The 22,676-nt window shown below is 50.1% G+C and overlaps 1 protein-coding gene and 1 long non-coding RNA gene across 5 annotated transcripts in view; one reads left to right on the forward strand and one right to left on the reverse strand.

Moving 5' to 3' along the window:
• TBC1D21 (TBC1 domain family member 21) lies at window positions 1-15,193 on the reverse strand. 3 transcript variants are annotated; one of them, XM_042941450.1, is made up of 12 exons: window positions 15,141-15,193; window positions 14,178-14,309; window positions 6,244-6,351; window positions 6,009-6,112; window positions 4,684-4,778; window positions 4,030-4,140; window positions 3,819-3,919; window positions 2,769-2,865; window positions 2,292-2,392; window positions 1,176-1,292; window positions 502-585; window positions 1-163 (listed from the first exon to the last, which is right to left on the reverse strand). In XM_042941450.1, the coding sequence occupies exons 2-12, from the start codon at window positions 14,178-14,180 to the stop codon at window positions 131-133; spliced, it is 954 nt and encodes a 317-aa protein (XP_042797384.1). In that variant the 5' UTR covers window positions 14,181-14,309; window positions 15,141-15,193; the 3' UTR covers window positions 1-130. The 3 variants fall into 3 exon arrangements, with proteins under 3 accessions (XP_042797384.1, XP_042797383.1, XP_042797382.1); XM_042941449.1 differs by lacking the exons at window positions 14,178-14,309; window positions 15,141-15,193 and adding an exon at window positions 12,625-12,822 and having other exon boundaries at window positions 3,819-3,878; window positions 4,034-4,140; XM_042941448.1 differs by lacking the exons at window positions 14,178-14,309; window positions 15,141-15,193 and adding an exon at window positions 12,625-12,822.
• The window catches only part of LOC122221814, a 17,051-nt gene continuing 7,294 nt past the window's right edge, over window positions 12,920-22,676 (forward strand). For both annotated transcript variants that reach the window (XR_006203446.1, XR_006203447.1), the window contains exons 1-2: window positions 12,920-13,037; window positions 15,462-15,602. This is a non-coding gene — a long non-coding RNA (uncharacterized LOC122221814). The remainder of the gene's footprint in view (window positions 13,038-15,461; window positions 15,603-22,676) is intronic.

Genomic DNA, 22,676 nt, shown 5'->3' on the forward strand with positions numbered 1-22,676 from the left:
TGTGAGTCCAGAGCCTGTTTCTATTGTAGTTGTATTACCTACACTCTCACCCTAACGCCCCGTCAGACTTCATGGCTGAAGCACCACCTTCCTTCTGTCCTTTGAGGGCATCTGTCCATCGTGAGAGTCTTCAGAGAAAGAAATCCTTTAACGGCTGAGGAGCCTGGGGAAGAGGAGGGTTCTGGCAGATTGAGGTGGACAGAAATTGTTCTGTTGAGCTCATTCTTCACGTTTGTCCAGCTAGTGACATTCTACAGAACCCCTGGGTGCTCAGTACTGTGCCTGATCCACTGGGAGGGACACAGGGAACCAGGGGCGAGGGCCGTGTCCTCGGGCAGTGCAGTCTCCTTGGGGAGGCAGGAGCTGCAGATGGAAAGCAGCAAAGAACCAGACACAAACTGTGTCTCTGAAGCCGAATATGCCTGCCGGGTGCTTGGGCTGGGCTTGGGAAATCAGAGAAGGCTTCTTGGAGGAGGAAGACAAATAATCGGGGCAACTTACATCTCTTTGGATGAGCTCAGCGTAAATCAAGCAGGCAGCAGAGATCAGCACATCAGCATCAAGGTCAATGAGGTTGTTGCAGGCCTGTGCAGAGAGAGGAAGCTGGGACGAAGCAGGTCTCCTTGGGCACAGGCGGCTGCCTCCCGCTTCAAGGGACAAGGCGGCTGCCCATGGCAGTCACTGGAGCCACCTGATCTCTCTCCAACCAGCCCAGCACAGTGCCTGATATTTCACCACTGGAACTTGATATGTGGGGGAGATGGTAAATGTAGCTTTCCTGCTGGGCTCTAGGGAGTACCAGGGTTCCACTGAGTGATGCGGGGGCTTCTAAGGAGGACCCGTTTTATAATCGGGCTGCCACCCTAGAGCGTGTTGAACGTAGACCTCAGCTGCTTTTTTGAAATGCCAGAAAACTCTCTGTCTTTTGCCGCAGGAGGACCCTAGGGCTAAGGGATTAACTGTGAGGCAGCGAGCGCGGACAGTAAGAGGCATTCAAGGCCTCGGGTTCTTCCTGTGCTAAACAGGGGTGCTGGGGATGGTTATGTCCCACTGCATCAGCCTTGTCGTGAGGCTTAAAGGAGCTGCTCTACAGAAGCACCAGCGCAGTGCTCAGGACATGACAGATTCCCACCAGGGGCGAAGGGCTGGCCTGGCCCCAGGGCGGGTGCGCTCACCAGGATGATGTCATCCCTGGTCATGCTCTCCTGTAGCACCTGCTCGCGCACCATCTGCAGCATGCTGTAGGCCACCAGCACCTGGAAGTTCCTACAGGGCTTCCCCGTCAGCAGAACCTGCAGGTGGCCGGTGAGTGTCAGCCTGGGCCCCGCAGCAGCCTACGGAGGATGGTGAGCCACCCGCTGACTAGGCACCCGCCCGGGGTCAGCCGTTCCTGGGCCTTACTACTGACTCCCTCATTCCCTCAAGTGCTACCTCGGGGGTCCTGAGGCTACTGCGGGCTTGGAGAAAAAGGCTTCAGGGAATTCATTAGCTAGGAGGAAGGAAGAGGAGGAGAGGATGAGAGAGGGAAGGAGGGGAAGAGGAAGGGAGGGAGGGAGGGAGGGAGGAGAGGGTGAGGGAATGACCCGGTGACTGTCTGTAGCATTTGAGTGGAGCTTTGGCAAAGCAACGGTTGATGACAAGTCAACGATCCAGGGGTGTCAGCAGAGGTCTGGGGGTGGCCATGGACTTGGGCATGGAGACCAGCAGGCCGTGAGGGAGGGATAAGGCAGGTGGGAGTTGACTCGGGGGGGCACTGAATGCCAGGCTGAGGACTGGGCTGGGCTGGGCAGGGCAGAAAGTGGGTGGTGGGTCCGTTCCCAGGGAGCTTCATCTGCTGATGGCCCAAGGGCCTCGGAGCAGAGAACTGCACCTTTGACCTGCCCTTTGGTGGGGGGGCCCTCCTTCTCCAGGAGTGAGGGGCCAGTAGGGAAACAGCACTCAGATGGAGGGGAAGGCAGAGGAAGGGGCAGCTGGGGAAGCAAAGCAGAAGGCGGCCCACCTGGGCAGGGTGGCGGGAAAGCAGGCCAGGCTCCCTCCACCCCCAACACTGGCCAGAGGCCCCTCCTTCCACCCTGATTGCCCTCCAGGAGGTGCTGGTGGGCCTGGATGAACAGATGGACCAGCTGATGTCCCAGCTTCCTCCCACGAGGCGGGAGCAGGGTTGCTGGCCCAGTAAACCCCAAGCTGCCGAAGTCCATCCCGGGCCAGCAATAAAGGGGAGGCGAGGGAAAGGGCTGCCCGCTGCATGCTGGAGGGGTGGGGCCTAGCCCTTCTGTCCAAGGAGGCCTCACCTCCCACAGCCTCCAGACATCTTCGAAGGACTTGAAGGCACGCTGGAAGCAGAAGCAGAACCAGGGGAAGAGGGACCGCACGGTCCCGGCACCCTTCCCTCCTGTGCAGAAGAGACAGGGGCGTCAGCCCAGAGGCCATGGTCGGAGAACACAGGGACAGCTCACGTGACAGAGCAAAGGCACACAGAGGGCGAAACGACAGCACGCCAACACGCTGGGGAAGCACAAAATGCCTGGCCCTCACTGTTCCAACCGCCTTTGGAGACTGTTTGGGGTGAATTTTCAACTGTCCGGATGCCAAGGCCATCCGGGTGAACCGTGCTCCCAGGGCCTGGAGGGGAGACCAAATGACCCGCTCCCGCCCACCATGAGTGGGCCCGGCTGCCTGGGGCTGGGTCCTGGTGCCCCCTCATGCCTGCCCTGGTGGGTGGGGGGGGGGCGCGACGTACTGTTGCAGGAGGTGGAGGGTCCACTCACTTAGGTGCTCAGCAAACACGGGGTCCAAGAAGTCGATCAGGTCGTTGAGCATGTCTAGATTCTTGCCCACTCCGATGTTGATGACACAGCTGTGCTCCTGAGAAAGATGGGTGGGAGGGAGGGAAACGGCACCTCTCTCCGTGTGGGGGCACCGGAAGAGCCAGCCCTGCTTCACAGCATCTTGGTTCTGGAGGCCCTGCGCGGGGCTGGCTCCAGGCTGGGCTCATGCCTCTGGATGAGCCTGGATGCCTGGGTCTGGGCGTGTCTATGTGATCTGTGTCTGTAGGGGTGTTTGTTTGCACATGTGGATGCACCTGTGTGTGTGTGCGGTGGGGATGCAGGGATGTTCCAGATGTGGCTCACGTGCAATGCATCCAGTTCTGCCTCTACACACATGCTGTGGGTCAGAACCAATTGGGACAAGGAAAGAGCAGTGAGCACCTTGCTGCAGGGATGGAGAGAGGGGTGAGGGTAGATGCTGAACAGCCTCTCACAGATCATAAGGAAAGGTTTTCCAGGGAGGATGTTCCAGGGAGCAGCAACTTTAAAAGCCCTCAACGTGGTCATTGTGGGGTACATCTGGGGAGTACCGGGTCCCCTGCTGTGCCTGAAGTGCAGGGCGTGTGAAGGGGGCAGCGAGAGACAAGGGCAAAGATCGTCCTTGACTGCCTGGCCAAGGTTATTGGATTTTATTCTGGAGGCGATGGGGAGCCATGGAGGATTTGTGGGAGCAGAGCCATGTTTGGGGAGGGCAATGCCAGGAGAGGAAGCTTTCACTGGGACTGGCCAGTTACACTCTTTCAAAGTTTGGGGAGAGCTGGACCCAGAGCACCTTTCTAGCCATCTCCTCAACTCTGATGCCTACAACACACACAGCACTGTCCCCCAAAACCTCACTGGTGTTAGTGTTGCCTGTCCAGGCTCCTCTGGGACCCTGAGGGCTGTTTCAGGGCTGAAGGAAACGGCCGGGCTGCCAATGCCTGTCTGACCTCAAGGGGTTATTTGGGGAGTGGTAGGGAGGTGGTCCCTGAACTCAGGCCCAGCCCTCACCGTTTTCTGCAGGAAGAACTGGAAAAGCCAGAAGGTCTCATGGTCATGTTCCACCATCAGCTGGAAAAGCATCACCATCTCGTGGAAACCCTGCTGATACTCTGGGGTGGAGGGGGAGGGCAGTGAGGAGGGGCTGGGTGGGGGCAGGGAAGGGATTCCAGGAAGGAAGTGAGAAAAGGGGGCTGCGGGGAGGCCCAGCCCCGTGGCCCACCTGCCTGGGTATTGCAGACATAACTCAGGAGCAGGATTTTCTCCAGTCTCTTCTTGTCGATAAGGACGTTGCCTAGGTGGTCTTTGTCATAGAGTTTCTGAATGTCATATGCTAGCTTGCGGAAAAGAGACAGGTAGGGGGCACCAGATCACCTCCAGCAGGGGGGCCATGAATGAGTTCATTCCCCCAAAGGGTAAGACCCAAGGCACCCTGGGGAGGGGGCTGTGAAAAGTACATCGGCCTACATCTGCCCATGAGGCTCTACCCCTCACCATACCCTGAGCTGTTCGGCCGTGTCCCCACCTCCAAATCTTTGACGAGGCTGTACCCTCTGCCAGGAATGTCCCCCCATCCCACCCCACCGGTTCTGTCCAACTGAAATCTAGCCTAGTTCAAGGCCCAAAGGGGAGAGATGAAGGCGAAGTGGCAGGAATAGGAATCACCCCGGGGGGAAAATGGTGCTGGGCATCTAGGGGCCCCCAGCAGAGATGGGGGATGGGCTAACCAAGGTTTACCCAGCAAAATTCCAGGCCCCTGTGGAGGCAGCTCCCAGGAACCAGGGGACCCATCGGTCCCTGGACATGACTGAGGAGGGGGCAGGCATGGCTTCAAGCCCCCCCCTCCACCCCGCCCTGCCCACCCAACTCCGCTCACCAATGTTATTCCGAGTCTTCATAAAGTTCCGGTGCAGGTTTTCCAGAAGGGGCTGAATCTTTTCGTACATCTCGCATAAGGCCTCGTAGTTCTTCCTGTGAAGACAGAGCTGAGGCTGAAAGAGGCAGCCTCCCCCTCCTGGCAAATCAAGGGAACTCTGCGGAGCACTCTCCAGGAGGCTGCACCCTCTCGCTGTGATGCCCCCTCTCATCCCCACCGGTGCCAGCCCTAACCACACTCTAATGTGCTCCTGGAGGGCAGCACGGAGGCAGGTTCGATCTTGTGGCTCTGGGGTCCCATGGCTGCTCCTGAATCCTGGCTCCACAAATTAATAACTGGGTGTTTGCAACTAGGGTCAGGCCTTGTGGACATCACTATACCTAAGCCTCAGTTTCCTCCTCTGTAGAATGGGGAGAATACTGGCACTTCCGCCTTAGAATCGGAAGGATTGGATGAGGCAGTGTCTAGTGTCCATTACCAGAACGTGCTCAGGGCACGTGGGAGGCTGAATGGTGGCCCTCCAAAAGATATGTCTACGCCTTAGCCACCGAAACTTGTGCTTATGAACTTATTTTTAAAAGGGCCTTTGCAGATGTAATTAAGGATCTCGAGATGAGATCAATCTAGATTATCCAGGTGGACCCTAAATCCAATGATGAGCGTCCTTCCAAGGACACACAGAAACACACAAAGGAGAGACAGAGAGAAGGCGAGTAGGCCATGCGACCATGGAGGCAGAGACTGGAAGAACACCCAGAGTCAGCAGGAGGAGGCATGGAAGGGTTGTCCCCTGGAGACATCAGGGAACGTGGCTGTGCTGTCACCTTGCTTTTGGGCCTCCGACCTCTGGAACCGAGAAAATACATTTCTGCTGTTGCAAAGCCCCCGGTTTGTGGTGCCTTGTTTCAGCAGCCTCAGGAAACTAATACGGGGCTTGTCAGGGCTGTCAGGAATAGAGCATTCCAGGCGGAGCCTCAGTTCCCCTACGGCCCTGGATCATTCTCCACTGGCCTCTTGTGTGTGAATCTTCAGCTCAGAGAGGCGCACAGGCTCTAGGGAAGGATGGGATGGGATGGTGGCGGGCCAGAGGAGTTGCTGGAGTGAAGCCCATGCAGGGCAGTGTGTGGGCTGCTAAATGGAGCTGGGTGGGAATGTGCTGGCACCTCCCGTGTTCAGGCCCTGGGTCGGGAGCACGTGGGGGTTTTGTCTCTCAGAATAAGAAATCCATCGGAGGGAAGAAGACTGAACTTGCCAGGCTGGGGTGGGCACTCCATTCCACCTGCACTGCCATCCACCCTCCCCTGACAGGATCTGGAATGTTCTACCTCCTTGTGCTGTCCACCGTGAGCCGCTCATCCTGGGAACTCTGCCATGAGTAGTAGCCCGTGAGGAACTTCCAGGCTTCTGTCCTCACGAAGGGGTGCAGACCCTGAGGTGTGGGTGAGAGGTGAGAGGTCACAGGCCCTTGGGGTGCCTGCTGAAAGGGCCTCTCCAAACACCTGCCTGCCCTCTTGCCCACCCATGCCCCCCAGTGCCAGGGCAAGGCCTTGGGGATTGTACCCTTTCCAGGATGTTAACACAAATGGAGTCTCGTGATTTGGCCAACAGACCGTTCTCATCAAAGAAGGCATCCCATTCCGTCTTGTCAATGGGTGGTTTTCTCTTCACCTGGCAAGGACAATCACTTCAGCCTTAGTTAAGAAGCTTTGGCTTTTCTTTTAAGTGTGCTTTTTTCCCCTTTCTTTTAATGTTTTATTTATTTCTGAGAGCGTGTAAGCAGGGAAGGGGCAAAGAGAGGGGGACAGAGGATCTGAAGCGGGCTCTGTACTAACAGCAGCGAGCCCAAGGTGGGGCTCAAACTCACGAACCATGAGATCATGACCCGAGCCGAAGTCGGATGCTCAAACAACTGAGCCAGCCAAGTGTCCCTAAGTGTGCTTTTTTCAATGTTATACTCTGGAGTTTGTAATATGAGTCAAGTTCCCAGTCTCTGACTCACTTCTGGAAATCTATCCTGAAGAAATTACTGCAAAGTTATACAAAAATGCTGAAAGCACAATAATTTTCATTGCACATTACTTACCAAAATGAAAAACGCACGTGCTCTAAACATTATGCAATAAGGGAATAGTTAAATAAACTATAGTTTATATACTCAATGGAATATTGTGAGGCATAAAAAAAATGATGCTGACAGGGAATGAATAATAATCTGGAAAAATTTAAATGTTAACAGAAAAAGCAGAATACAAAATTACACATTCCGTATCTATCCTCTATCTTCTCTATGTGCTATCCTCCTTGTATACCTATGTCATATATTATAAAAACTACACCTCATATACTCTAATATAGAGTGAATTAACCTGATTAAGATTCTGGTAGAAAAAAAACTGAAAAGAAAGCCCCACCAATACCAAAAATCCCCACTAAAAGCAAGAGTGATTGTCTTCGAGAAATAGGATTCTACATAATTTTTTTCCTTTTTCTTGTATTTTTGAACTTTTCTGCAATAATGTCTACTGCTTTGACAATGGAAAAATATAAAATAAGCACAAATTAAACACACCCATGGGCTCCATTTTGCCTTTCTTGGAAGAGTAAAACAATTCATCATAAGGAGTGGTTTCTGGTTTACATAAGAGATGTGTGTGTGTGTGTGTGTGTGTGCGTGTGTGCATGTGTGTGTGTGTGCGCGCGCGCGCGTGTGTGTGTGATATGGGGGGAAAAGAGTGTGCTGCATGCAAAGTAATTAAAAATGCTCATAAGACAGTAACCAGGAGGTAAGAGCTCCTGTCAGGAATCTCCTATTGGAGAGAAGCGTGTCTTGAAATGCCACACTGCAGACATGAAGACATGCTAATGGACAGAGCTTGGCAGGTGACTAGACTTGCCTGATATATACACTCCCAACTTCCTGAGTACACCTGAATATGCACATGTGTGACTCAAATTCAAATTTGCATATGAGTCACCTGAGGATCTTCATAATATGCAGATTCTGACTCAGAAGGTCGGGTGTTGGGGCCCAGGGTGATGCATTTCTAACAAGCCCCCAGGAGATTTCTTTTTTTTTAATTTTTTTTAACATTTATTTATTTTTGATACAGAGACAGAGCATGAACGGGGAAGGGTCAGAGAGAGGGAGACACAGAATCCGAAACAGGCTCCAGGCTCCGAGCGGTCAGCACAGAGCCCGACGCGGGGCTCGAACTCACGGACCGCGAGATCATGACCTGAGCCAAAGTCCGAAGCTTAACCGACTGAGCCACCCAGGCGCCCCGCCCCCAGGAGGTTTCTGATGCTACTGGTCCTCTGATCACGAGAGAGAGGCAAGCTATTAGAAATCCCTTCAGCACTGGAAATGAAACAATAAGAGCCCACAGGCCCAGATTTGGGATAATTTCTACCAACTCCACATTCGATAGGGATGGATTGAGCACCTTTTTTAACTCAAACATGCTCTGTCTTCTGAACCAAAATAGGACATGTGGGCCCAAGAAGATATCAGAAAAATCCCACCCTCATTGGAGATGGCCTAACCTTGGGGAGCGGGGTCTGTCCTGATGTCATGTCCCAAGTGCACAGACACTGTTGTCTGGGCAGATCAAAGCCAGGGTTCCATCCCTCCAACTGCCATCATGTTCTCCAAACCTGTACTCAGACTGCAACACTCAGCATGAACTGTGGCAGGAAGCAGGAGGGAATAGGCAAAGTTGGGCTGTGTCCTGGGATCCTTAATTATAAAAAGGAATGCATGGACTTTAGCAATGCATTTCCATATAAATCTTAGTCAACTTGTCAATTTCTACAGTAAAGACAGCTATGATTTTGATGGGGATTGCGCTGAATTTAAAGGTCAATTTGGGGAGCAATGATAATAATATTGAGCTTTCTGATCCATGAACATGGTATATTTCTTCGTCTATTAAGATCTTCTTTAATGTCTCTAAGCATTGTTTCATAATTTTCGGTATATAGGCTATTCGTATATTTTGTCAGATTTATCCCTAACTATTTTGGTTTGGGGGGGATGTTATTTTAAAAGTTGGTGTTTTTTTTCAACTTCCCAACTATTCATTGCTATATATAGAAATACAATGGATTTTTGTATATTGATCTTGTATTCTGCCCCCTTATTAGTCCTAGTGGCTTTTGTGGGATTCCATGGGATTTATTATAGAGGTCAACAATCAGTAAACTACAACCCATGGACCAAATATGGCCTGCAACCTGTTTTTTTTTTTTTTAAATAAAGCTTTATTGGCACACAGTCATGCCCATTCATTCATGTATTGTCTGTGGCTGCTTTCATGCTAAAATAGCAGAGTTAAGTAGTTGTGACGGAAACATTTGATACACAAAGACTAACATACTTACTATCTAGACCTCTGCAGAAAAAGTTTACCAGCCCTGATATAGACAAGTTTCTTCTCTTATAATTTCATTGATTTTGGTACCAGGGTAATGTTGGGTTCATAGAATGAGCAGGGATGTATTCTCACTTAAAAATTTTTTAGAATAGTTTGGATAGAATTGATATTATTTCTTTCTTCAATATTTGGTATAACTTACCCATGAAGCCATCTAGGCCTAGGGTATTTTTTTGTAGGAAGATTTTTAACTATAAATTTAATTTTTTTATTAGATTGAAGGATAGAGTCAGAAGAGTTTGTTTTATTTTTTACTCAAAAAATTAGAGATTTATAGGAACAAGGCATTTCCCTTCTAATCCCCTTTAAAAATAAAAGTAAGTAATACAGGAAACAACAAGGAATTAAGAAAAGCATAAATGTAAAAAATGATACAAACCCAAAGAAATCAATTATGAAAATAAATGCATTAAATTCTCTGGTTAGTTGTAAACATCTACGAAGCATTGATGAGGTGCCAGGCACTGTTCTAAGCACTTTATATTTATCACTTAATCTTTGCAACCACCCGTGAGGTAGGTGTGGTTATAACACTGTTTTACAGATCAGGGAATTGAGGCTGGAGGAGGGTTGATTAGTATATCTGAAGTCATACAGTAAATATTGGGGCTGAGATTTGAATCCAGAGCTGTTTGGTGCAAGAATCAGGGAGTTGAACCCCAATCCCATGCTACCAGGGAGAGTAAAAAGCAAGGATTTTCCATTTGAATGGAAAATACATACCTGATACCTGATACAAGCTGTTAACAAAAGGCATACCTTAAAATCTAATGTCGTAGAAAGATTAAAAAATAAATGATGAACAAAGATATGAAAAAAGGGTCAAATGTGATGAAAGGGTGGCAAAGTAAGTAATGTGCACAGAAACCATAATAAGAGGTATGGCATCAGCACAATAAGGCAGAGATAATTAGAAATGTCACAAGAAGGTGTTTGCCGAGTGCTCAGTGAATTTATATTACTAAACCTCTACCTGCAACAATTGGCCATCCTCCTACTTTGCCGTGGCTGAATTTGCTTACAAAGAGCCACTGACTTGTGGGGTGCCTGGGCGGCTCAGTCAGTTGAGTGTCACTCTTGATTTTGGCTCAGGCCATGATCCTAGGGTTGTGGGATTGAGCCCTGCGTAGGTCTCCATGCTGAGCACGGAGCCTGCTTAAGATTCTCTCTCTCTCTCTCTCTCTCTCTCTCTCTCTCGCCCCTCTCCCCCGCCCTCACTCTCTCATTAAAAAAAGAAAAAAGAAAAGAAAAAGTCGCTGACTTCTCCTTCCAGGAAGCTCAATTTCTCTATGTCCACCACTTCTGTGGGCAAAACTTAAACAAACTACAGGCCAACCACAAGAACATCTAAGACATTTGCTAGCAAGCCAAGGACAAACACAAGAAGCTTGTTGACCTGCAGAGGCCTAAAGGGAAAATTTCCACACAGGGGGCCCCTCCCTCTCTTCTCCAGTATATTCACACCACCTGTCTATGCCGGAAATCAGAGACCAGAATCTGTATCTGGGGTCCTTCGAAGTAATAGAGACTGTCAACTCAATAATCTCTCAAATTCATCTTCCTACTCCCACATTCGCCCATTCCCGGCTCCGCTTACTGGTAACACCCTGCACCACCATCTGGGTACAATTACCTGGTGATCCAGGAGGGGAGATACATAGTCCATGAGGTGCTGGATACCCTTTAGCTCTGCAGTAGCTTTTTTTCCTGGTCTCTTAGGAAGAGGACTGCTAGACGGAGCCGTTGTGAAAATCTCCCACCTCCATGGTGTGCTTAAGTAGGTTAAAACTCCCCACCAGCAAACCTGGGGACACCTTGGCCACGTTTCCTCTAGAGAGGGGGGCCAGAAGTAGGAGTCCTAAGTGGCTCCGTTTCTCTAACATCCTCCTCCTGCCGGAGGCCCGGGCTGTAGGCATACATCTCCCCACCCTCCTTCTATTCTGCTTCATTGGGTTGAAGATTTTCTCTAGCATTCTTACAAAATACGAAAGCTACTGGAGGATAAAGCGAACTTTCCAGGAGGGTTCCTGATGCCATGTTGCTCTGAAAACTCATAGGGACAGAGCCCCCAGTAGGCCTCGGAAGGGTCACAGGCTACTTATGGTTCCCAGCCGCTTCCACTCCAGTTCCCTTGAGGGACAAGACACGCTCTCAACAGTAAGAGTGGCTCATCATGTCAGTGATTCTCACCCAGGGGAGAGCAGGGTGGCCCAAGGAGGGAAGGAATGTTAAAATTGGGGTGGGGGGAAGCATATATGCAACTTGAAAGTTACCTGGGTGATTATTAGCAACCCAGGTGTGGGGGTGGATCATCCATATAGCAGAACGATTAAATGAATGGTTTAAAACACTGGTTCTCAAAGTTAGCTCTGGATCACACTCCCCCGGAGTGCTTGTCAAAACACGGATCATTGGCCCTCACCTCCAGAGTTTTTGGTTCAGGTCACCTGGGGATCAAGAGTCTGCATTTCTTACAAGTTCCCCATTGATGCTGATGCTGCAGTTCTGGGTACCACATTTGGAGAGTCACCGATGTAGAATGCTACCTCTGCCACTTAACAGTGTGACTTTACACAACAGTGTGACTTTAGGCAAGTTGCTTAGTCTCTGTGCTGCAACTTTTTCATAAAATGAAGACAATAGCATCCTACACCTCCTATATGGTTATGGTGAGAATAAGGGACTCTAAGTAAAGCATTTAGAACAGCCATTGTACATAATAAAGGCTATGTGGCAGTTTGTTATTTTATAATTATCACTCTCTACATTCAGACAAATGAATAGAGATATAAAGAAAATCCAAATCAAGACCTGGTAGTAATCTGCAATAAAGCAATAACATTTAAAACTCAGGGAGAGACCGATATTACCCTATGTGTTAGCTAACTAGAATTTAAAACAAAAACTTGGAACAAAAAAAGGAATATAAAAAAATAAAATACAACTCAGGGAGAAAGGTGCTCATTTTGCAGGTCTGCTTTTTTTAATGTATCATTCTCTTAATCCGTATGATTAACGAAACTCAAGATTGGTTAAGGTCATTATAATCAGTTATTATGATTTTAAAAAATACACTGTGTGGAAAATTTTCATGACTGAGGCTGCCTTTTAATGAATAGATACATTTTATTAAGTGGACTTGAAACCACCTACTAACAAAAGCATTACTGCCACCTGGTGGCAGCATACCAAAATTGTTGGCAAAAGCGCCAAGGAAAATTTATCAGCATCTACAAGTTTGAACTTGCAAACCCAAAACTCATTAAAGTTAGAATATCACATACAGGGAAAGGTAACTGGCTTAGAGAGAAGGGTGAAAGGGAGAAAGACGACCTGTGTTTTTCAGTCCTGTGGTTAGTGCTGATGTGAGATCAAGGTACAGCCTACCCTGGTCAACCTTCCAGGCCAGCTCAGGGTTCTAGTCCTACCCACCCAGCAGGGGAAAGTGGCCCTAATGCAAACCAGAAGTTGGGGAGGGAGGGACTTGGAGTTGATGAAGAACACGCACCAGGATGAAGGAGGCTGACCACCTGGCAGAGAGGCTGTTTTCAGGAGAGAGGGTGGTCATGGCCCCTGCGGTCTGGCTTCAAAGCAGCTTTTGACCAGAGCTCACTTGGAGCCCTAACTGATGCAGGGGAAGGCGGTCTTCTTTTGGGGGGATGAGTTGCATTCCCAGAGGGAACTGGGCCCCTCCTTGACGCCTGAACAGAACCAGCCAGCATGTGTCACAAGGCCCCTGGAACCCTCGTCACAGTGACCTTGGAACCTGGGAGCACTCAGCCTCAGAAGTAAGGCACATCCAGGAACTAAGATGACCAGTCAGCCCGAAAAATCACAGGACACACAGGATGTGTGGAGGTTGGGGTCACAGGACGCGCAGACCGATGTGCTGGGCAGGTCAGGGAAGGCTTCCTAGGAGAGGTGGGCCAGGAAGCCTTTCTCCCTGTCTCTGGCTGTCCCTCCTCTGGGTTCCCTTCCCTTGTTGTCCCACAGATCAGTACCCAAACCCGGATGACACCCAGAATCTGAGCTTCAGGTTTCTTGCGTGTCAATTCCAGAGATTCAGAATCAGCGGTCTGGGTGGGGGACCTGGTGTACTGTGTTTTGAAAAACTCCCTGGTGACTCAGAGTCAGTATTTGAATGGTAGCTTCTGGGGATAGAGACCGGTTTTTCCTATCGTTACATCCAGCGCACTTCAGACAGGGGCCTGCGCGACTGAATGAAGGATTTAATTGAATGGAAGAACGAATGGATCTGTCTTAGATCTCGTCTCCTTGTCCTCTCTGAAGGCATCACAGAGGTTTCTGTTCCATGTCTTCTCTCCCTTCCAACCCTGGGTTCCTCAGGCCAGGGTCCATGTCGGATTTCCTTTGTGCTTTCCTCCCGGGGCCAATCTCTGCCGCCTGGCACTTGGCAGGTTCTCCGTATTTGAATGAATCTGAGGGGTTGGCTCAGCATCACTATTTCTCGACCTTAAGCATGGCTTGCACGCCTACCCAGGTCCAGGCCATTAAAGGCATCTGGCCCTAAAGCATCCATAGTCATTAGGAGGTAGCAGTAATTAGACCAACTAAATTGGAATCAGGGGCTGGGAGATGGAATTCGGACTCCGACCTTAAATTTGGATGTCCCTCCCCCCCTCCTGAGCCATGGGTCCCCCAGCCGCGAAATCAGAACACAGTCAACCTCTGGCTCTCACATCCTTGTTAGCATAATGAATCGGCAGCCACGCAGGAGTCTTCGAGTGGACACAATTCGCTGTCTCATTTACGGTTACTGTTCTGCTAGCTTGTGGCACCGCGGGGGTCCTTTGAAATCAAACACCTTATTCTCTGCCTCCCTCCACCACGCCATGCCAGCCCAGCAAAGCATTATAGCCTCTTCCCCTTAATCTGCTGCCCCCAGGTCTTCATGGAGGAGGGGGTGGGCGGCTTTGAGCAGGCAAGGGGTGGAATGAGGGTGAGGCAGCCTTCCACGGCCGGGTGCCTCCATTCTGACGCCTGCAAGAAGCTTCCAAAGCAAACGTCCAGAGCAGGAGGCATGGCGTGAGCATTACTCACCATTTGGGATCATCTATGCCTCTGCTGCTCCACATTAATGATGTCGACAACTGAGAAGCGACTGCCGTTTTCCCACAAGCTCGGGATCTGGCAGGGGGTTGGAAAATCTGTGCGCTAAATCCGACGTGGTTTCTAAAACGAACGTGATGGCCACAGATCATCTACTGAACTTCCCTTCACCTCTGGCTCCCCATCTGTAAATTGTAGGTAATAACCCTTGCCCAAATTAGTCCGGATAGTTTGGTCATATTACAAAAGCCTCAGAACAACCACGTGGAGGCTTAATATTCCAATGGAACTGCAGGACACTGAGCTGAAGCAGGAAGGGTTTTTGATCCCTTGGACTCTTTTTGCTGATACTTACAAGGGATTTACAAGTGTCAATCTTTTTTCCCCAGGGCTGAACGGTTCCTTTCTGTGTCCATTTATTCACATAATCCCCCAAATTCTTTAGATTCCCCTGTATCACTTTTTCTCTTATGCATTTCCCCCCCTCCTTGATGGGAGCCCAGTTTTTCTGCTTTACATTTCTGTACTTGGGGGTTCTTCAGGGCACAAGAATCCCAGGCTTTTCAAATATTATTCTTGGTACTGGAGTATGGGCCGAGGGCTGAGAGAGCTAGAATTTGCATTAAAGTAGTCCTGGGAGGGAGCAAACCTTGCAGCCCATCTTTTCTCCAGAGGATCTGGTTGTCCACTGGCTGATGGCTGTAGCGGTGAGGCAGGAGGGTGGTGGTGAGGCTTGGAAGGTGCCGGGGGGAAGACCCTCTCATCCTCAGAAGTGCAGGGCTCATGCAGTAAGAAAGCCCATGGGCTTTGGTGCCAGAAAAACCCAGGTTCAATTCCTGACCATGCCGCCCAACCAACCACGTGATCTTGGTCCCACCTAGGGAAAGCCGTGAAGTCTTTCCACTTCCGCTTGGCCACTCAGGAGGGGGCTCTGGGCCTGGGACACTTCCTTACCAAGAGACAGGGAGTCCTCACGGCCTGTGCTGGATTTATCGCCTCCTGTGGGAACGCCTGCCTCCGTTCCAGATTCAACGTGCGCGCTTCTGTTCTGCTTAAGTGTGTGCGTCACATGGCGCCTGGCCAATCCCACTGCCGTATCTCTTCCCATCCGGGAGGGAATGGGGTCCTTTGTCTGCGGCATGAGAGGGGTGCGCGTAGATCAGAGCCCTGTGTCCGCTTGTGGGACGAGACCCGCTGGCCACGGCGGACCAACGCCCACTGCTGAAGTTGATCCTGATCTATCTCTTTATGTGAGCAAAGCCTTGTTCCCTCCAGCTCCTGTGTGAGTCGTGTCTTTCCTGGTGATGCTGACCCCTGCAAGCCATGAGTGGGTTGACATGTCGAGATGCTGCGCCTGGAGGCAGGCACTGCTGGGCTACTTGCTCTCCTCCATGCGGCGGGACTCCTCCCCCAAAGGTAGACACCATCTCTTACCCGTCTGAGTGCGGGGAGGGCAGGGGAGGGGAGAGGTGTGATAATACCTCACGGAACTGAAGGGCAGGTGAAGCGATGTGCATGAAGAGCCTGGCCTGGGCCTGGAGCACAGGGCCACCCAGTGCATGGCAGTTATTGTTAACCTCAGCATCACCATTTTCGTTGCTGATGCCCAGGACGTGTCCATACAAATCTCTATGGACTAGACTTGAATGAAGTGCTGCCTGCTTCTGTGAGGCTTGTAGTAATATCAGTGTGAAGGTTCAAAGATCCCAGGAGCCAGACAGTTTCTGTTTCTCTGCCTTTCTCTGGGAGCCCAAGGACCAGGATTACCATAAGAGTGGGTTGAGGCCAGTATTAGAAATTAAGTTCCCTTAAGCTCCTTAGGTCAGTGCAATACAACACAACTCAATGACATGCAGTGTGACAGTGTCCCTGCAGCAACTACCCGTTCGCCCCTTCAAAGGACACCTACCCATGACTGTCGAAGTCTGGGACACGCTAGTTCTTGGAATAAATCACACACATTTTGATTTTATTTCATTCCAAAGTGCCAGCGATCTTTTATGCTAAAGCGGTATTTTTCTCTTTGCCCCTCGTTGTGAGGAATCAGGATAAGTTTAGATTTCCCACAGCAGGTTTCCTGCCCTCGCCCCCATGGAGCACGGTATTTCTGACAATGCCGGAGACAGCTGCACATCACGTGTCACTAATATGAGGGAAGCGGGGAACGGGGAGCCGGGGACGCAGATGGCTGTCTTCCGAGCACTGTGGTAAACTGGAATCCCCCAGAGAAATAGCCAGCCACCAAGAAGTCCCCTGAGCTTTTGGAGGGCTTAAGGGTTATCTGCTGCACATTGGGTCATTTTTTAAAAAAAATTTTATTGTTTATTTATGTCTGAGAGAGAGAAACAGCAAGCAGGGGAGGCACAGAGAGAGAGGGAGACACAGAATCCGAAGCAGGCTCCAGGCTCTGAGCTGTCAGCACGGAGCCCGACACGGGGCTCGAACCCACAGACCGAGAGATCATGACCTGAGCTGAAGTCAGACGCTTAACCGACTGAGCCACCCAGGCGCCCCTGCATGTTGGGTCGTTTTCAAGGTCTTGGGGAGCCCTCACTGGCTCCCCAGTCAGTTGAAGATGACACCTCTATTACCTCCTGTCCAGCTGTCATGCACACCGGAAATAACCCACAGGAGCAACTCTGGCCAGAAGCCACCAGAGTCAGCCAAAGAGGGAAACTCAGCCCTGGGCAGTAAGGCTGAGTCCCAGGGCACTCCCTCCTGCTCTGAAGGAGCCTTGCCCCCTAGGGGTCCTGACCCTCATTCTCCCTGACTCCTGACCTCCATCCCAGTCTCCTGGGGCACCATCAAGTACTTAGCTCTGACTCTCGCCAAGCCATGGCTGGGTCTTTTATGCTGTCATGTCCACTGATCATTTGGCCCCTACAAGTCCCCTGTTGTCCGCAGACATCTAGACCACAGGGCGCTTGCTCTCTACCTCTGGGAAAGAGTTTTATGAATGTCAGTGCTGGCCCTGACCATCCTGTGAGGGCAACAGAAGCCCAGAGAGGTTAAGTTACTTGCTTGGCATCACCCAGCAAGAAGTGAGGGAGCCAGCCACCTCCTAGCTCCACCCAGCTTTGCCACTAGCCGGGCCGTCTCTGTGTCACTTTGGCAGAAGTGGGCATCTCTGCGCCCCTTGCTGGCTCAGGGGACTGTGATCCCACAACCCAGCGAGGAGGAGGCGGTTTGCCATGGCTCCTTCTTCCAGATTCTAAACTAGTCATTCAGCCCCAAAACAATGTGCCGTGATGGTCGGGAGACGGAGTGCGGAAGTGTTACAATGTAGCTTCTAAAGGTGATGGAAAGAGTGAGATGGAGAGGAAAAAGGACAAGAAATTCCAGCAAACTCCAGGGACTGCTAATGGAGAGAAATAATGTGGCTAATTACATCTCTGAAGGCCATCCGTTCCAAGATGAATTTTTAGTGCAAAAATAATGCATTTCCCCTGCTGCTTGAATCAGGGAGGGAAGGGACTGAGCGGTCTCCCAGTGCAGGCCAGAGCAGCTGTGCATGCCAGCGCCTCCCCCTTCACCCGTGTCTCTTCCCAGAGCCCTCATCCCTAGGGTGCCCATGACGCCACAGTGCAAGCCGGGTGCCCCTCACGTGCCCTAGGCTCCAGGAACACCAGTGTGGACAAAGACCAGTAACTGTCCTCACAGCCTCAAAGCTCCGGGTTTCCCTCCTGCAGCCCCCAGAGGGCTTCCCGAGGTATTCCTCTGCCCACTCCCCTTTCCCCCTCTCCCCACCAGGGAGTCATGGATCTTAGATCCAGGGGTGTAAAGCTTCCCATGTGAAATGAAATCCTTGCCTCTAACGTTCCAAACGCATCTGTTTGCTACACGTGGGTTTTGCAGGAAGTGAGCCCCATTCTCCCCTCTTTCTGGGGGTAATCTATAGATCAGAATGGAAAAGAGAAGCATGAGTTTTAGAGTCAACCAGACCTGGGTTCAGATCCCAGGCTTGAAACTTATTTGTGGTGTGACCCAGGGCAAGTGATTTGCTTTTCAGGGCTCAGTTTCCTTACCTGTAAAATGGGGTAACAATATCTGCTCCATAGTACTGCTGTGAAGGTTGAATAGTGTCTGTAAAGTGCCCAGCACAGCGTCTGGCATTGTCCAAGCAGTGGTTCGCATTGTTATTATTTGCCCCAGAGCACACCCAAGCTAACCTTGAACCTCGCCCCCCTCCCCTCTGCCCCTCGACACACACACCCAAGAAACTCTGTTCTGAGAACTCCCAGCCTCAGTCAGCTCTGCTTGCCTCCTGGGCAAGCCAGCAAGGACCACAGGGACAGCTGTGATCACTGAGGTTGCTGCTGACCCTTGACCTCAGCTGGGCTGTCTGGTCAAGGGCCCAGCTCACCCTCCAACTTGGAAAAGGCAGCAGGGCGGGAGCCAGCAGGAGGCTCCTCCAGGCAAAGCGGTGACCAAGATACTCCAGATCTCACAGCTACTCCACCCACACTGCCCTCAGGCACATATGTCTCTACAGGCAGCGACAGCGTCCATGGCCACGTGGTCAACCCTTTTGTGGGTTCACACTCTCGGCCACTCATTCTCCTACGTGAAAGTTCCAAAATTATACGCAACACTCCTCATATCCGGGAGTACACCAGCACCCCTAAAATGCAGGACCACGTGCTTCAATATCCACTCTTCAACATATTCAGACCCACGGAAACACAAACAGCCCCACAAGATGTGCATACAAACACACACATATACTATAGCGTGTGTGCACTTACGTGCTTCCCCAAACACAGCACAAAACCTGTCCAGAGCACCTCACTTCTATGCAAGACTGTCCCTCTGAAGTGCGTGCACACAAACATGCCCCCGCCCCCAGGGGGGAATGCGTGGGAGGGGGCCAGGGATGGCACCTTGGGCCCGCATCCGTATTGGCAGTGTTCACAGTGGTTCCCAACCCAGAGAAAGCCCAAGCTGAGGGGGCCAACGAAGGCAGGGAGGCTGGCCCTGGGGGACTCCCTTGGAGGTCAGAGTTCATGAGGGACAGGGCAGAGCAGGAGGGCCCCAGGTGCCCGGAGTGACAGAAGGGGACACACTGAGCTGGGGACTGAGGAAGTAAAGAAGGGTACTGAAGATCAGCACCAACACCCTCGAGTCCTGAGGGCAGAGAAGGTTCTGGATCCAGACTCACACACGCCAGCACCTGGCAGAAGGAGGCGGGCAGTATTTCTTTCCCACCTTGTTCCCTGTTTTTTCCCGTTTCTGGAACTATACTATCCCCCAGACTCTAGGAGACTCTGGGAGATCCCCACATCTGGCCTGCTGAGTAGGTCTGTGAGTGTTCCAGAGACCAGATGCAGGCAGCTTATTACTGGGATTCTCAAAAGGAACAGGAGGAGCAGGACTCCCGTGGCCTCTGCCCTCTGTGTGGGGGACGTTCTCTGCAAGGCAGGATGTGAAGGGCAGATCTTACTTCCTCTGTGTCTCAAAGTCTTTCACTCACCCAGCTGGGGAGGGGCTGCACTTGCCTGGAGTAAGCCAGCATTCAGGGCACAGAGGCTCCCTTGACCCTGACCCAAACTCACCAATCTGGTGTCATCATAAGCACGCAACACCTGGAGGCAGAAGGTTCCAGGACGTTTCTCCTTCCCGTCCTGTCCCTACTCCTACCCCACTCTCCACCCCGCTCCAAGCCCCATACTCTTCCTTCCTTCAGCCTTTCAGGCCAGAGTGGCCCTGCAAGCTTCTCTTTGCAGTCTTTGACCAAGCTGGGGACAGTGCTGTCATGGGAATTGTTCCTGCCCCTCATGGGCAGATCCCACAGACTTGGGATGCTGCTCTGCTGGCAAAGCATTTCTTTCCATGAATGGGATTGTTGCAGAAAAACATCTGGCCAAGAACATGAAGCCAGTCAGTGTTATGGGGGCAATTTTCTGAGACGGAATCTGAGAAAGACAATTTTATAACCTGAACCCACATTGACCCTGACCTTGGCCAAGACTGGTCTTGACCACAGAATCTTAAATCGAGGCCTAAAAAACATTTACAGAAACTCTACTTCACAGATAGAGAAATTAAGCTTCAGAGAGGGGCAGTAACTTGCTCAAGGTCACACAGCAAAGCAAAGACAGACCTATTACTAGAATCTAGTCTCTTGCCTCCTGGCATAGTATCTTTAGATCTCAGTAAAAGGTGATGTTTTAAAGCCAGGCTTTGAAGAAAAGAGGAGAAACTCCCAGATGAGAGGGGCTCTTGCGAAAGTTTAATGAAGGAGTCCTGGAAGCTGTTACTTTCTGGGGCATGGGCAACTTTTGTCCTCTCCTCACTCTGTGGTTGGGCCAGGCGATGGCCAGAAAGGGGTGGGTTCTGCTCATCACCCTCACCCCGGTGGACGGGGATGCGGGGGTGGGGGCACAGGCCTGGGGTGGGCATTGCCTCCTCGGTTCCAGTCTTCTAGAGTAGCAGCAGCCACTGCAGGGGCACGTGATGCCACTGCGCAGAGAGGCTGAGATAAGAAGGGGGATTGATCTTTCTGCTGCTTCAAAGAGAATACAAGCCATCCCTGTCATGGCTGTTGATCAAAGGCTCTGCAGAGGATGTTTTATGTGCCCTACCCTGCCCCCATCCCAGGCCTGTGGAGGCAGGGCCCCCAGTCCTTACGCTGAGGCCTTCCTCCAAGCCTCGCTGCAAACCAGAGAGACCCCCAACCTTCCAGCCTGGATCCCACAGCAGCCACCAGGAGCCAGGGGTTCAAATGCTCCGCCAGCCTTTTCTCCAGACAGCTCGGCCCAAGGTCAGATCCGTGGGAAGTAATACTATCTGCATTGTACAGATGAGAAATCGAGGCATAGAGAGGTTAAGTAACTTGTGCAGAGCCATGAGCTAGTTAACCGTTGGGAAACCCCCATTCTTACAGAATTACGTCCTCAGAAAGTCCCCTGTCTGATGGCAGGAGTGGGCTCCTCCCTCTGGAGCTGCCAGTTCATCTAGCATGTGTAGATCCCAGAAAGACTGAAAATATTCTCTGTGAAAAAGGAAGGATGCTTCTAAAATATCTCATTTCAAACATCTGGAAAAATCCAAATTTTTAAATTTCGCTTTGTCTCTCTGGTGGGACAGAAGGCAGATTTTTCCCACCCTTTCCCATCCTCTGCATCCCCCATCCCCCACAACACTACTCAACGCCATTTATCTGCAAATAGTGTTCTGCCTTCTGTATAAAAATCCTTAAATGTTTATTTATTAATACAGTGCAAATTCCAAATTCTTTAGCCTGGCATTCAAGGCTCTAAAAAAACCCTTGAGAGGCCACATGGCCTAGAGGTTAAGAGTGCGGGCTCCGGGACCAAACCTCCCAGGCTAGCACCCCAGCTTCTCTACCTCCTAGATTTTGACTCATGGATTGTTTAGAAGTGTGTTGCTTAATTTCCAGTAATTGGAAGATTTTCCAGATATCTTTCTGTTATTCATTTTGAATTTAATTCCATTACGGTCAGAGAACACATTTTGTTTGTATGACTTCAATTTTTAACCATCTGTTAAGGTTTCTTTTATTAACCAGAATATGGTCTATAGTGGATGATCCACGAGCAACTTGAAAAAGAGGTACATTCTGCTATTGTTGGTGGAGTGTTCTATAAATGTCAATTAGTTCAAGTTGACTGAGAGTGTTGTTCAGGTCTTCTATATCCTTGCTGATTTTCTCTCTATTTTCTACCAGTTACTGAGCAATGAGTCCCTAAGCAAAACTGGATTTGTCCATTTCTCCTCTTAGTTGTATTGGTTTTTTGCTTTGTGTATTTTGAAGGTCTGTTGTTTGGGGCATACACATTTTGGATTGTTACGTCTTCCGAATGAATTAATCTTTTTATCATTATGGAATATTCCTCTTTATCTCTAAGTTTTCTTCTTCAGGAGTCTGCTTTGTCTGATATTAAGATAGTCATTCCAGCTTTTTTAAAAAAAATTAATGTTCCAGGCTATATTTCTTTCATCCTTTTGCTTTTAACCTATCTATGTCATTATATTTAAAGTGAGTTTCTTACAGACAGCATATAGTAGGTCTTGCGTTTTAAAAATCTAATCTGACAATCTCTGTCTTTTAATTGGTATGTTCAAACCATTTACATGTGATATATTTATTGATAAGGTTGGATTTAGGTGTCCCATTTTATTATTTGGTTTTGGTTTGTCCTCTCTATTTTTCATTCCCTGGTTTCCTTTTTTCTGCTTCCTCTTGAATTATTTGAATATTGTCTTAGTGTTCCATTTTTATTTTTCTGTTGGCTTTTTGACTACATCTTTTGTTTATGTGGTTGTTCTAGGGATTATGATACATGTACCCAATTCAGCATCGTGATCTATTTAGGGTTAATATTTTACCACTTCATGTGGTATATATGACTCCTGCACCCATGTAGGCTCCCCTCCTCCCATCACTGTAGCTGCTGTATGCAGGAAAATAGTCTATTATATTTACCCAACTATTTTCATTTTTATTTCTATTTTTAATTTATTTTTATT

The sequence above is a fragment of the Panthera leo genome, chromosome B3 (assembly GCF_018350215.1).
Source record: "Panthera leo isolate Ple1 chromosome B3, P.leo_Ple1_pat1.1, whole genome shotgun sequence".
NCBI classification, from domain to species: Eukaryota; Metazoa; Chordata; class Mammalia; order Carnivora; family Felidae; genus Panthera; species Panthera leo.

Bases quoted from the DNA above. Each gene is read 5' to 3' on its own strand.
- TBC1D21 (XM_042941448.1), bottom strand. From the start codon at position 12,684: ATGACCACCCTCTCTCCTGAAAACAGCCTCTCTGCCAGGTGGTCAGCC. The intron at 1,293-2,291 runs GTGAGGCCTCCT...GGCCACCTGCAG, and splicing joins ATGTCTGGAGGCTGTGGGAG to GTTCTGCTGACGGGGAAGCC. The intron at 586-1,175 runs GTGAGCGCACCC...CTCTCTGCACAG, and splicing joins CCAGGGATGACATCATCCTG to GCCTGCAACAACCTCATTGA.